The following is a 14,322-nucleotide window of genomic DNA, read 5'->3' on the forward strand; positions in this document are numbered from 1 at the left end:
ACAAAATTAAAAAAATATCTGCTCATGGTGGCGTTCACTTGTAGTCCTAGCTATACAGGAGTCTGAGGAGAGAGGGGAGGATAAACTGAGCCCAGGAGTTTGAGCCTGCAGTGAACCATGATTAAAGGTGGAGATTGGGTATACCCAATTTGAATAGTAACAATTTGTCTCTTAGCCTTTCTTATTTTATTTTTTTATTTTTTATTTTTGAGACAGAGTTTCACTCTTGCCCAGGCTGGAGTGCAGTGGTGGCATCTCAGCTCACTGCAAACTCTGCCTCCCGAGTTCAAGTGATTCTCCTTCCTCAGCCTCCCACGTAGCTGAGATTACAGGCATGCGCCACCACACCTGGCTAATTTTGTATTTTCAGTAGAGACAGTGTTTCTCCATGTTGGTCAGACTGGTCTCAAACTCCCGACCTCAGGTGATCTGCCCACCTCAGCCTCCCAAAGTACTGGGATTACAAGCATGAACCACAACGACTTGCCTATTTTATTTTTATTGTTTTTGAGGCGGGCTCTCGCTGTGTCACTCAAGCTGGAGTGCAGTGGCTTGGTCAGACACCTGGGCTCAAATGATTTTCCTATCTCAGCCTCTCACTATGTTACCCAGTTGCCCAAGCTGGTCTCAAACTTCTGGGCTGGAGCAGTCTTCTCTCCTTGGCCTCCCATAGTGCTAGGATTACAGGTGTGAGCCACCGTGTCTGGCCATCAATCTTTCTTCCAAGTAAAGATGGTGTTCCATGAGAACTGTGGCTAGTTGAGCTCACAACTTAAAACACTTGCACAAATGCTTTTTGCACATTGATGTGCATGAAAGAACTTTTTGTGTAGTTGCCATTTTCTTACACAAGATAATAAAAAGTTGTACTCCCAGGTTGAGGTTTAATAAAAATAATTTTTAATGCTTTATCAAGACTCTTTTAAGTGTAACTGACTATTGAACATGAATGCATGATGGCAAAGATTATGAGTATTAGCCGCAACCTTGATTCGTTCTAAATCACCTGCATTCTTATCTACAACTGCCTTTGCATCCTAGTGCAAATGTCAACACAACAAAAAAGCAATTAACATCTTGTATTTCTACCTCATGGAAATCCTGAACATATCTTGGGGATTCCCACAGCCCACGCTTGGAGACCTGCTGGTTTAGTCCGATGACGATCTACCTTTGTGGTGCTGGGCTCACAGCTTCTTCAGTCCGTGTGGCCTGAGAGGATGGAAGGAGCAGTTCCCCAAAAGAAATGCAAAGGTTTTCATTTTGTTTTTGTTTTTTTGCTTTGTTTTGTGAGGAAAAGAAAAGTGAATGGTTATTGAATGCCACAATAAATGTCTTCCACACTGCACTTAGCATGGACACTGTTCTGTAATCTGCGTTCTTTAAATCCCTTCATGTAATAATAGCAGGTATACACCAAGTGCCCACTGTGTGCCAGGCCTGGTGCTATTTTATTTATAAATGATTTCTCACTTCACCCTACGTGGTCCTTTGAGAGTAGGGACATCATATTTTGCAGATGAGGATGTTTGTAGCAGTTACTCACCTAAGATTAGATACCCAGTAAGTGGTGGAGCTTGGATTCCCTTCTAAATCGTTACTAGACCAGGATCCCAAATTGCAACATATTATGCTGTGCAACTAAATGTATTCTAATAAATAGATGATTTCTCATTTTTTTAATTAGCAGTAGACTCTTTCATCCAGTGGGATTTTAAACAGAAGCCTGATCTGTAAAACAGGCTAAAGCAATGCTGACTGGTCGTAAGGGGAAGGGAGCCTGTGGGACTGGACAGCCTCAATGTCCCTCTGGTCCCTGGGCAGCCCCCGAGGTACTGTGAAGGAACTATTGGGGTTCCCAGGGTATATACCAGTTTGAAAAATCCCTTGTTCCTGCAGCACAATCGTTAAACATCAGCCTATATCTCTGAGTTGTAGAATAGAAAAATTGTTTTGCAGAAAGCCGTGTGGGAAAGTGGCTTGCTTCATTTTCCTGTATGTTAATCTGAACTTTTTTGCATAAAAAAAGGAGTCAATGTGGGGTTTCTTTTGCCCTGCAGTAGTACATTTCAGGAGTGATGGATATAGTGAGAGCACTGCAGAAGCTCCTTCCTGGGATGAGAGGCAGTTGTCCAGGATGGCGGGAAGGCACCTGCACAGGAGAAGGAAGACCTGGCCTTGGTCTGGCTGCCTCACGAATCACTATATCACCTTCTCTGTCCATGTCTCAGTTGTCTCATATCATTCTTAGATGGTGGCTTGGGGTTAAGAGGTGGCTCTTAACCTTTTTTGGTCCCAGACCTATGTGAGAATTTGAAATGTCCTAAATGAATATCTATGGAAAAGTTTAAGTTTGCATTGCATAGATTTTTGTGCACTGCCTGGAGACAGGAAGAGAAGGATTTCCATGTTCCAAACTCTTAAGTTAGGTTGTATTTACTATTATTATCTTTTTGATGGAGTTTGGAATGCAGTGGCGCAATCTCGGCTCACTGCAACCTCCACCTCCCAGGTCCAAGTGATTCTCCCGACTCAGCCTCCTGAGGAGCTGGGATTACAGGCATGTGCCACCATGGCTCCCTAATTTTTGTATTTTTTGTAGAGGCAGAGTTTCACCATGTTGGCCAGGCTGGTCTCAAACTTTTGGTCTCAGGTGATCTGCCTGCGTCTGCATCCCAAAGTGCTGGGATTATAGGCATGAACTATGGCGCCCGACCGAGTTAGGTTAATTTTAAGATTCTTTTAATCCATTCCTTTGTAAAATACTAATATGCAAATGTAGAATTATTGAAAAATAAATTGCATTTGTGTTTCCAGATGATTAAGCATTCGCAATTTCAGCATAATTTTTATAAATGATTATTAATAAGCTGCATGTGGTTTGCTGGTAAATATTAAGGTGTATTATGATAAATTACTTAAAAATAACTCGAATTCTGTCACTGGCAAATGGTAAATCAGAAGTATTTGTCTTCTATTCTTGGCTTCTGGCTAGAGGTCATTATTTATCTACCTTAAGAAGTAGGAATAAAATAAGAATAATGGAAATATAGGTATAATAATTTGTAAGCATATATAGACCTCTTTTTTTCTAAATATGCATTTTATATTTTTACTGAAAAAATAATTTTGCTATTTTGTGGCTTTTTTTTTCCAGATGCTTTGAGAAAAGTCATACAGAAGGCACATGAGTCCAAAATTAATTATGATGAGGTAATTTTTCATTGGTGTATTTGTTATTAAAAATATGGAGTATGAGAAAAATGTTGTCTGACTTGAAAGTAAATCTTTAAACAACCAATTATTCAATCTGCAATTTTAGTAACCTTTTTTTGACTAAGAACTTTTACGGAATATTGAACCACCTTACAGATCCCATTTGAACCATAGCAGAAGTTTCAAAAGTAGCATTTGAAGAAAACCTTTCAAGTTGTGTTATTTAGAAATTCAAACCTAAAATTTCTTCAAAAAGAAATATTACGCTACTTTTCCTTTAGCTGAGGGATGAGAACTCCCTCATTAAGTAGAATTGTTTGAAAATTCTTAGAAACGGTGACTATGCACTTTGTTATAAAACATCATTTGTTAAAAAAACACAAGGTTTGTGAAGCTCCTGCTGTGGGAGCAGTTGGCTAGAATCGAAGGAAGGTGGAGATGAGGATGATAGCCTTTGGTCTCAAGAGACTAGAAAAAGATAGCAGGGACAGTAACTGGTTAATATGTAACAAGGATCATACAAGGGCTGGAGCCAGGGAGAGGGGTGGGCACTCTCTCTGCTCACATTCCAGGCTTCAGGAACCATGTGAGCAAAGAGGTCAAGGTATGAAAGAAGCAGGCCCCTAGCCAGAGGGAGAGAAAAAAAGGTAAATTGGGGTCTGATCGTGGGAGGGTCTTGAACGCCTCTCTAAAGTGAGTCCATAGTATTTTCAGAAAGTATCAAGCCTCCTTCCATTTTTCTGGTTGTTACCCACGGTGCTGTCAATGCACTCCTCTGCAACCACCTACCTAAACCGAAGAATGGTCTTTTGATTTTGGTGTGTTATGAGTGTAGGTTGCCCATGAAACAGACAGACAAAAGCGTGTAGCACTGAATGTAAGGTAATAAAAAACTGTTAAATGTGTTTGCCAGGTTCTCAGCCCTTCTCGGTTAGTAAAGCACTTGGTTCCTTCCTTTCCTGGTTTGAAGGTGGTTATGAAGCTCCAGTAAGCAGATGTATAGGTGGACGTGCTTCACCGGCCTGCACAACAAATCTGAATGCTAGTGCTTCTGGCCGCGGGGAGGGCCGTTAACTCTTGCCCAGTGAATCATTGCCTCAGATACGGTAGTTACAAATGGCCTCATCCTGTTCTTAATTTGCAAGAAAATTATACGCAAGAGAAAAGTAAATGCAGAAGCTGAAGAAGAAAGCCTTATCTGGAGGCCGTTTGCGTTCAGCAAGGGAAGACTATGTGGAAGATGAGCTGAGCTGTTGCCAGGGCTCACAGCCTTCCCCAGCACCGTGGAAAGCATTTTCATTCTTCAGTGCCACAGGCTTCATTTATATCTCCCAATGTGATTGCCACCTTGGCCTGCATCTCTGGGGGGAAGAAAATGACTGTTGCTTTTATATTTATATTCAACTTAGCATAACACTAGTAGCCAGCCTGAATGCCAACCAAGGAATGGAAGTAGGAGGCAGTGCTTCAGTGGGATCCAGGACTTGGAAGACCAGGTCCTGAGACCGCTAGGTGGCCTTGAAGAACCTGCGACTCTGAGCTGGAGCTGGGCTGCCACTGTCCCTGGCAGGGTCTTAGTTGGACAACTGCTTTGTGCTTGACTTGGTATTAGATTTAGCACTCCTATGACCTTGGTTTATACCCCAGCTCCTGTTCTTTTTCCTTGCCTCTGCAAATGAATAAAAACTCTGGGTCAGGGTGAGTGGAGAGAAGATGCAGAACTGAGCACACATGAATGAGCTGAATCCTCCTCTAGATGTGGAACTGGACCACGCTTTCTAAAAGATAGGGGTTTAGCTAAAGCAAAGAGACCGAAGGAGCCAGGCTGCATCTGGAGGAGGGCTTTCTGACTAGATTTAGTCTGATAAAGGCTGGGTATGATGGGTTGCTTCCCCTCGAAGCAGACCCTAAGCCAACGACTCCAGGTCAGGTTGTTTGGGAGGCGCATGGAACGCAGATGCCTGGTCTTACCCATATCTTCTGACTCATGTGCTCTAGCGGAGGAGCCCAGGAGTCAGTGTTTTTTTTTTTTTAAACATACACTGTGAGGTGCTTTTTTTATGTCTTGTGAGCTTGGGATCTTGTGCCCTGGTTGGTAACAAGCTTGTATGCCCCTCTCCCAGAAAGCGAGACTGGGACCATTTAAGATACCCAGTGTGAACCCAGAGGCAGGTATATCTGAACTGGCCCCCAGTCCCAGTATTTTGGATGCCTCATTTAAAAGTGTTTCCTATCACAAATGTTCCTTCAGATCTGTGAAGATCTGCCAGCTAAGGCAATAGTTTCTAAACTTTTAGACTTCCAGGACCAGAATATTTTTTAAAAAATGATCTAGAAAATGACATAGAGCCACCTAAGTTTATTTTGCCATAAAAGGACATTTAAAATTAAACATTGAGATGTTCGGAATAAAAATGGCAGGAATCCATTGATCGCTTTAAGCAAGGGAATACACCATCAGATTTTTATTTTAGAAAAGGAACTTTGGAAGATGCTGCCATTGGTTCTGGAGTTCTCAGGCCTGCTTCTCTATTTTATGAAGATCACAGGGTTAGTGTGTTAAGCATTTGTAACTCCCCATCTGATTCTCCTTTTCATAACTGATTAGCATACTGAATAAGAACCTTTTGGGAACTCCAAATGTAAATGCAAATGTAAATTTCAGAACTCAAAACAGCTTAATATACCATTTCTTGAAGTTGCACTCAAGTTTATATTCCTTTCTTGTGTTTATCCTTCTATCACTCAATTTTCTCCGAGTGGGATATTAATGTTTTGGATTATGGTTGATCACTCATAACTTTTTCTGTCTGTTTTCTTGATGCATGCTGCCTCTGCCAAAATTCCTCACCTGCGTTGACTTCTACAGCCAGAAACTGTACTCTTAGGTCTGAAGGTAAAGTCCTCGTCTGCTGTTTCCAGTTGCTCTTTGAAAGCCTTTCTGCTCTTCACTGTCGTCCTCACTGTGAAGGTTTTTAAATGATCAGTTTCATTTCTGCTTTACCACACTTTTAACCGTCTCTTTTAAGAAAGACATCTCTGTAATGTTTAGATGTTGATCTTCAACATAATCAACAAAGTTCTCAAAGACCTTCATGTATCAAAAAACAGTTTAAGTACTGACAGGCCTCCGTCTATTCAGCCTAGAAGTGGACTCCAGAAATGCCCTATCTTCTTCCTGATACTGCCTGATATTTAGTCAGTAACGTCAGAAAGGCTATGTATCAAACGTACTAATTCTATTTAAAGCTAAAATCAGTGCATTTAAAACATTTCGATCTACTCTCCTGGGGTTGGGTTCAGTGTCTCCTGGAATTCAGAAAGAATTTTTGTTTCTTTAAAAGAGTAAATAATTTAGAATATTTTTGCTGAGAAATGATGGAAAAATACATAAGAGTTTGGAATGTCTGAGCTGGTTTCTTAATCGGCAATGATATTGGTCCTCGAGGAAGTGTTAAGTCAGCTAATAATGCCTCTTCGTGGACATGGGATGGGGGCTAGCTTAAGCACAAGCAGATATTTGATGAACGAAGCAAGATTCAGTCATTGTTTTTAGCAATTTAATTTTAATATGGAACGAGATAATATTCAAGTGCCAGATGCACCAGATTTACTAGTCTTGAGCATTTGCTCATAGAGTTAACTACCATTTATTGAGTATCAATTGTGTGCTGGGCACTTGCCTAGTTATTTTCACATTCAGTCATTTAGTTATTTGTCCCTTGCAGTATATTTGTGAGGCTAATGCTAACGTAACACCATCCGGTTTAGGGACCTGGAAGCCCCCCGCTGGGATGTAAACCAGGTTTCTCCTCCAAAACATCATATTTACTCCCAGGAACAAAACTTGTGTTTTATTTTCCTTTACTCAGCTTGGCTTCAGAATTCGCAGATGTCTAGATTGTCCATTTAGTTGCAAACTGCCAACTTGCAATTTTCTGACATTCTTTAGAAATGCAAGCAACTGCATGCATGAATTGGAATGACATCAAGTTTCATCATCCAGTTGCATTAATTTTTGTTTATCTGGGAATAAAGTCAGCAGTGATTATGAAAATATGTTTAGGTCACATGATTCTATCTAGAAATCGTGCTGTTCATTGGAGCTTAGGAACTGTTTGAGACATGAACTGCAGAGGTTGGTCCTTCACTGTGGATCTGGCTCCTGGGCTAGCGAGAGAGACATCTTTATTGTCTATTCAGTGCCTGGCACTTTGTCACGTTATTTCTAATCATGCTTTATTGCTCATTTTCACAGTGACTTGTCAAGGTACATATTATTATTTCCAGTGTATCAATGGAGAAATCCAGGGACTGGCCTGTGCCTGTGTTTAATATGCCTGACTCAAAGTCTGAGCCTTTTTTCTAAATTAAGATACATTCCAGATTCTTCTGTAACTGTTTGCCAGCCTCCAAAGTGCTATGAATTTTTGATAACTTCTACTTGTGCAGTTTTCCTGTGTAAAGCACTTTATATGTAGACTGTTTGTTATGCAAGTACTCCTGCCAAGATTCACTGAACCATTTAAAAACAAACAAAATACCTTTGGGGTGGAAATTAAACCGTTAGCAGCTCAACCTAGCATTTAGACATCATCCTAGGGGCTGAAAGACATCTTCCAGTAACCACTTGGTCCTATATTTAATAACTCAATTCTCTGCTTTCTCTGTTTCAAGAAGGACTTCAAAATGCAAAAAAAAAAAAACCCGCCACCACCACAACAAAAAACACACATTCAGATTCAGTTAGTGATAGCAGATAGGTTTAAAAAAGTACATAGCCAGGAGCAGTGGCTTACACCTGTAATCCTAGCACTTTGGGCAGGAGTTTAATACCAGACTGGACAACATGGTGAAACCCTATCTGTACTAAAAATACAAAAATTAGCTGGGCATGATGGTGGGCACCTGTAATCCCAGCTACTCGGAGGCTGAGGCAGGAGAATCGCTTGAACCCAGAAGGTGGAGGTTGCAGTGAGCGGAGATCACACCATTGCATTCCAGCCTGGGCAACAGAGTGAGACTCTGTCTCAGGAAAAAAAAACAACAACAACAAAAAGGAACCACGTACACCGTGGAATGTTTTACTTATTATTTCATGTTATAATGTGTGCTGTTTTTTCTGTTTGAATTGCAGATTGCCTACTATGAAGCAGGGATTATTCTGTGCTCTCTCCTGGGACTGCTGTTTATTATTCTGATGCCTCTGGTGGGGTATTTCTTTTGTATGTGTCGTTGCTGTAACAAATGTGGTGGAGAAATGCACCAGCGACAGAAGGAAAATGGGCCCTTCCTGAGGAAATGCTTTGCAATCTCCCTCTTGGTGATTTGTGTAATAATAAGGCAAGTAGAATCTTGGACAACAACTCATTGTGTTTTAGGCTGATGCAGAACGTCTCATATTTTAATGGTTAAACCATGAGTTTAAAACTAAACAAAATACCAACAATGAAAAAAACCCACAAAACAGGAAAGGGAAAACACAAGTGCTTGTCTAGAGTGTTTGATAAGGATCTCATTATCACCAGACATCAGCGTTGTAATGAAGCTGCCCTGACCGAGCTGATGATCCAGCCCTTCGGTATTGTTTTCCGCTGGAAGATATTCTGAGAAATCTTGGACTGCAGAAAGCATTTACCTCCCAATGCAGCAGACTCCTCTTAATTAGCTGTTTGCAGACAGGCAGCATGCAGGAAGGGGATGGATCTGCGAGTCGATTTGCTGGTTGAGTCCAGAGGACTCTTGGTGGACGGATGCAGTCCCTGAATTTGGAAATCTGAGAATATTGTAGAATGCAATTGACTTTCTAATAATAAACCCATTTTTTTCATATTTGCTGTTAATCCACTACCCTCTCTGGAAGTCTGGAGCACACTTCACGATTGAGGGTGTTTCTGATGCAGCTTTTGCTGCTTTCAAGTTTTCCATTTGACTGGCTGTTCAGAAATACACTGCTTTTAAGATGACATTTTTTTCACATCCAGATTAGATTGCTCATCTGAAGAATGTGCACCACAATAGTGTTCCCCTGTTATGATGCTTGGTTATCATTCCACGTTTCCTCACTCATTCCACCGTTTTATGCAGGGACAGAAATAAAGTGCGTGCCGCATGAAGGCACAGCGAGGGTTGCCCAACAGCTTCTCTTTGTTGTTTCTCCAAATGCTGCGTGTGCTCGGTAGCCGTAAGATTTTTTCAAGTTTCACTAAGGAAGTGATATTCAGGAATTTTAGCAGAAAACAGTAAGTGCTATGAGTTAGATTCTAGCTGCAAACCCAAGAAGGAGAGCCTTTAAGTGTGGCCACCAGCAGGGGTCTGATAAGATGTATGGCTTAGGATGGCCACTCACTGGAATGTCCCCATCGTAGAGGACTGGGCAGCTCTGGACTTGACACCAAACAGTCACTAAGATAGATGAAGTGAAGAAAGCAGGTTGCAGACCATGTGCAGAACACGATAGCTATGTTAAAAAAAAAAAGATCAGGAAGGAGACACAAGCACTTGGTCATATTTTTATAGAGCGGATGGGATGTGAAGGGGTTGACAAGAAACTGGCAGTAGTGGTTGCCGCTGGAAAGGAAATTGAGGGTTGTGAGGGAAGGAAGGAAACTCATTTCTTGCTGTAGCTGGGCTCTTTGTCTCTTTTGAATATGTACCAGGCTTGGGTATTACCTATTGAATTAACTAAACTAAAACTTGAACAATGACCAAAAAAATCTTCACGACAGACAAAGGCCAATGCATTACCACTTAGTCCAGGGCAGTGATTATTTAAGCAAAGACACACTTTTGCTGTTAATAGTGGAATAATAGACCTTAACAATATATGTATGTAAAGAGGATCCAAGTGAATGTGTTAGCTGACTTCATGCACTGTCGGTTGGCCCGAGCGTTACTTGTTTTCTCTCCATGAGATTGGGGTGTGGGCATGTCTATCTGTCAATCTCTCCCTCTCTTTCCTGTCTCTCCTTGTCCCTCTGTATTTTTCTGTCACTGTCTTTCTCTGTGTCTCCAAAAATCATTTGATACTTACTGTTTTTTTCACATTTGATCTTGAGAGGCAGTTTGGGATCAGGTCAGTGGTCATTCCATATGTCCCTGTGTCTCTGCTTTGCATTTGTTATGCTCTAAGGAATGCACAGACTCCTAGCCGTAGGGGTAGATCCCTCCTTCCAGCTACCAGAAGAATGTCAGTTACAGCCCAAACCTGTCAGACCCACCAGGGATCCCTTGTGTGTTTTCTGTAAGCCTGAAACTCACAGGCCGCATTTGTCTGGACACTTGCACAGCCATGGTACCCGTTCCATACATCCTAGACCTCAGAGATGAGATTCAGATATGAACGCGTCATCTGAAAATACTACCCTTGGGACTTGTTGTTAGAGTGATTACTTATTTAACAGGTTAATAATTTTCACTTGATGTCAATATATATAGTGTAGTTTCAGGAAAATTCTTTATTAAATGTATTTATTTACCTGAATAAATGTTTACATGTGTAATAATGGGTTTCCTTCCCCCCACCCTCTTTTTTGAGACAGAGTCTTTCTGTGTCACCCAGGCTGGAGTGCAGTGATGCGATCTTGGCTCACTGCAACCTCCACTTTCCGGGTTCAAGTGATTCTCGTGGCTCAGCCTCTTGAGTAGCTGGGATTATAAGCGTGCACCACCAGACTCAGCACATTTTTGTATTTTTAGTAGAGATGGGGTTTCACCACGTTGGCCAAGCTGGTGTGAAACTCCTGGCCTCAAGTGATCTGCTGGCCTTGACCTCCCAAAGTGCTGGGATTACAGACATGAGCCACCGTGCCTAGCCACGACATTGGATTTCTTTTTAAAAATCGAACTTTCATTTGTGTTATATATAATTACGTGTTATGATTGTTATAGTTCACTTTCAGCTGATTGAGTTATTTATACTATGTTGAAAATGCCAAAATATATCATCAATAAAGCTACAAAGTGAAAAATAAACGTGGCTTCCATTTATATATAAAATGAAAACTACCATTTTGTTAATTCTTGAGAATTCATACCTATCAAATCAATATGTTTTTTTCTAAGTATATTTTAATTTAGAAAATTCTTTTAAAAAATGCAGCCAGGCGCCGTGGCTCAAGCCCATAATCCCAGCACTTTGGGAGGCCAAGGTGGGTGGATCACAAGGTCAAGAGATCGAGACCATCCTGGTCAAAATGGTGAAGCCCCGTCTCTACTAAAGATACAAAAAATTAGCTGGGCATGGTGGCACGTGCCTGTAATCCCAGCTACTCAGGAGGCTGAGGCAGGAGAATTGCCTGAACCCAGGAGGCGGAGGTTGCGATGAGCCGAGATCACGCCATTGCACTCTAGCCTGGCTAACGACTCTGTCTCAAAAAAAAAAAAAAAGCATGCTGCGATTCTATAGCCACCTACATATTCAGTTAAAACAATTTTTTCCCACCCAAGTCAAATATTAATGTGAAAATTGTAATTTTAGATTTTAAATAATTAAACCGAAGTTGATCAGATGTTTGATATTGTGACAAAACTAAAACAAATTTGATTTCATGTAGCACATTGAATTTATATATTAGTTATAAATAGGCTTAAATGAGAGTAATATGTAATTTTTTTCTCACTTTAAATTCTGATGAACTTTTTGATTTATGGTGACTATTTTGATGGCTTCCTTTTGAAACTCCCACTGGTTTATATCTTAAACATCATGAGTTGAGTAATACCTACATACTGTTTGCAAGTAATCAAAGCTAGCCAGGAGCATTAAAGACCTTTCTGTATTGTGAGTAGCTAGACAGGAGAAGAAAGTATGTCAACAAAATTAGAAGATTAGATAAAAATAAGAAGGAAAGAATGTCAACAAAATTGTAAGGCAGAAAGAAAAGCTAGCAGAGTGGACTCCCTCTTGTTTAAGGCAGGGCCTCTGGCTGACATTGACCTCAGCGGAGATTGGATACTATCGAGAAATAGCCTTTGTATGTGATTTAAAAAAAATTCTTTCAGAAACCCAGAGCAGTTCATCTGCCTTTTATTCTACTCAATTTCATTTTGTGGTTCAAAATGTTTACAATTAAACGAAGTTAGCTGTCAAGTTAGTTTTGAGCATCCTTCTTTATTTTAAACTTTTCTTTGAGGGAAGACATAGGTGTTAAGGAGAAAGATTCCCTAGCAGATGTGGAATCTACGTGGGCATGTTCTTTCTCTGAGTGTTCCCAGAGCAGCTGTGGAATATGAGAATTTCGTAGACACTGACATATGTCTACACAGTCTGTTTGATCATCAGCACAAGATCGAATCTCCACCTCTCACTGTAGACTGCTAAGCAGATGGGTCTTACTCCAGAAAAAGCCAAGTTTCTTCTCCTGCCTTTCTTTTTGCTTGTCACTGCTGCATTCTTCTAAAAGGTTATTTTATTTTTTTATTTTTTAAAAAGAACAACTATACCTTAACTTCCTCTGTATGTTTCTAAGTTTCTAAGTATGATAAGCCAGACTTGGTAATAATTCCTATAGTGAATTGAATCCGAGCCATTTTCAGGAAGCTGGCTATTTTCGAAGTTCATTTTATATTAGGATGTGATTGCTAATTCCTGACTGGGAGGCTGCAAGGTTGTAAAAAAAAAGATTGAGCTACAATAGCGGTCCTGAAAAATCATGAAACTTTCTTCATGTGAGTGAGGTCTGGTTACTTAACAGTTTAAATGTAAAATAGTTTTAAAATAAGAGACCAGTTACAGGCTGAAAGCATTTACTTGGCTTTGACTCATTTTACTGAATCAGTAGAAACTGGTAAGAATAATAAAGTTCCAAGTTTTCAAGTTAAGATTTAAAAGAAAGGTTTAGTCTTACTCTATAAAAAGTTTACTTGCTTGTAAGTGTGTATTTGAGAAAACTGAATTTTCTATAAGAAAATATAGAAGATGTAAGGCCAGAAAAATAAAAATTCCTATCTCCCGCTAAAAAGTTCCAAGAGATTTTGTTGTACTGCCTAAAAGCACATGTTTTTGATTGTTTAAAGGCATTTATGTCAAATGCCAGAGAACTGACATTCACTGAAATTTTATTTCCTTTTTGTGTTAGGTAAATGTCTCTTAGTATCCTTATATTCTAATAATTGACTGGGGGTTGTTAAAAATAAAAATATTTATTCACATACTATTTTTTTTTGCTCAAAAAAGACATTGAGCAACAGGGAATGTCTAAATCAATACTACAAAGCATAATTTCTTTATTCTCTATTTGTGTTTGAAAAGGTTTAAATTTGAGACTGCAAATGGAGACCATCAGTTGGTCTTCAAAGTATTTAAATCTTTCTTTGATTAGTTGTTAATATTTAAAAATTGGGAGATTTCACATAAGAATCCAGATTCCTAGATTTTTGTGGATAATGGGAAGATATGGTGATACTTATCTGCCATCATGGTAGCACTTTTGAGACCTGCAGATTAGCTGCTCCTCCAGCGCACCTCTGATCTCCCGGCATCTATGGCCCCATGCCACCCAATTTCTCCTTAATGCTTTCTGCCAGCTTACATAGGCATTTGAATTTAAATACAAAATTTACTCTGCGCATGAGTTTGAAAATCACTAACTTCTACTCTATAATTATGCTTAGTACAGTTTTCTTTCCTTTTTCTCTTTAAAATGGGGTCTTGCTATATTGAGCATGTTGGACTTGAACTCCTGGGTTCAAGTGAATCTCCCATCTCTGTGTCCCAAGTAGCTGTGACAACAGGCACGTGCCACCACAACCAGCTTAGTACAGTTTTTTTTTAAATCAATGCTTTAATTTTAATTAGACCTATTATTGATTAGTAGAAATACAGGTCTTTCAAAATGTATAGCATTGAAATTCAGTGTTATATTGAAGTGCGGTATTGTAATTCATCTCGTTGACTGGTGATCTGTAAGTAAGGACATTTATTCAATAAAGCACGAAGACAGTTTCTGACTCTCACTCCAGACATATGGCCAGTCTTCTAAATAGGCCAAATGAAACCAAAGCCCGACCCTTACACTCACCTTCATGGAGCACCCAGTGTGGACAAGACTGCATTATGCAAAGTTAACAAAGAAGTAGTTCCCACTTCTTCTTGGGAAAATTAAA

At 40.0% G+C, this 14,322-nt stretch overlaps 1 protein-coding gene across 26 annotated transcripts in view; it reads left to right on the forward strand.

Annotated features, from left to right (window-relative positions):
* The window catches only part of PROM1 (prominin 1), a 153,367-nt gene that overhangs the window by 78,410 nt on the left and 60,635 nt on the right, over positions 1–14,322 (forward strand). For 14 of the 26 annotated variants that reach the window (XR_013533183.1, XR_013533182.1, XM_078367477.1 and 11 more), the window contains 3 exons: positions 3,158–3,213; positions 6,086–6,112; positions 8,354–8,559. Coding sequence is in view for 24 of the 26 variants with exons in the window: in XM_078367477.1 (XP_078223603.1) it covers positions 3,158–3,213; positions 6,086–6,112; positions 8,354–8,559 (289 nt within the window). In the remaining 2 variants the exon portion in view is untranslated. The remainder of the gene's footprint in view (positions 1–3,157; positions 3,214–6,085; positions 6,113–8,353; positions 8,560–14,322) is intronic. The other 12 variants (XM_078367475.1, XM_078367478.1, XM_054253468.2 and 9 more) reach the window with 2 other exon arrangements.

This window comes from Callithrix jacchus, chromosome 3 (assembly GCF_049354715.1).
Source record: "Callithrix jacchus isolate 240 chromosome 3, calJac240_pri, whole genome shotgun sequence".
In the NCBI taxonomy this organism is placed as follows: domain Eukaryota; kingdom Metazoa; phylum Chordata; class Mammalia; order Primates; family Cebidae; genus Callithrix; species Callithrix jacchus.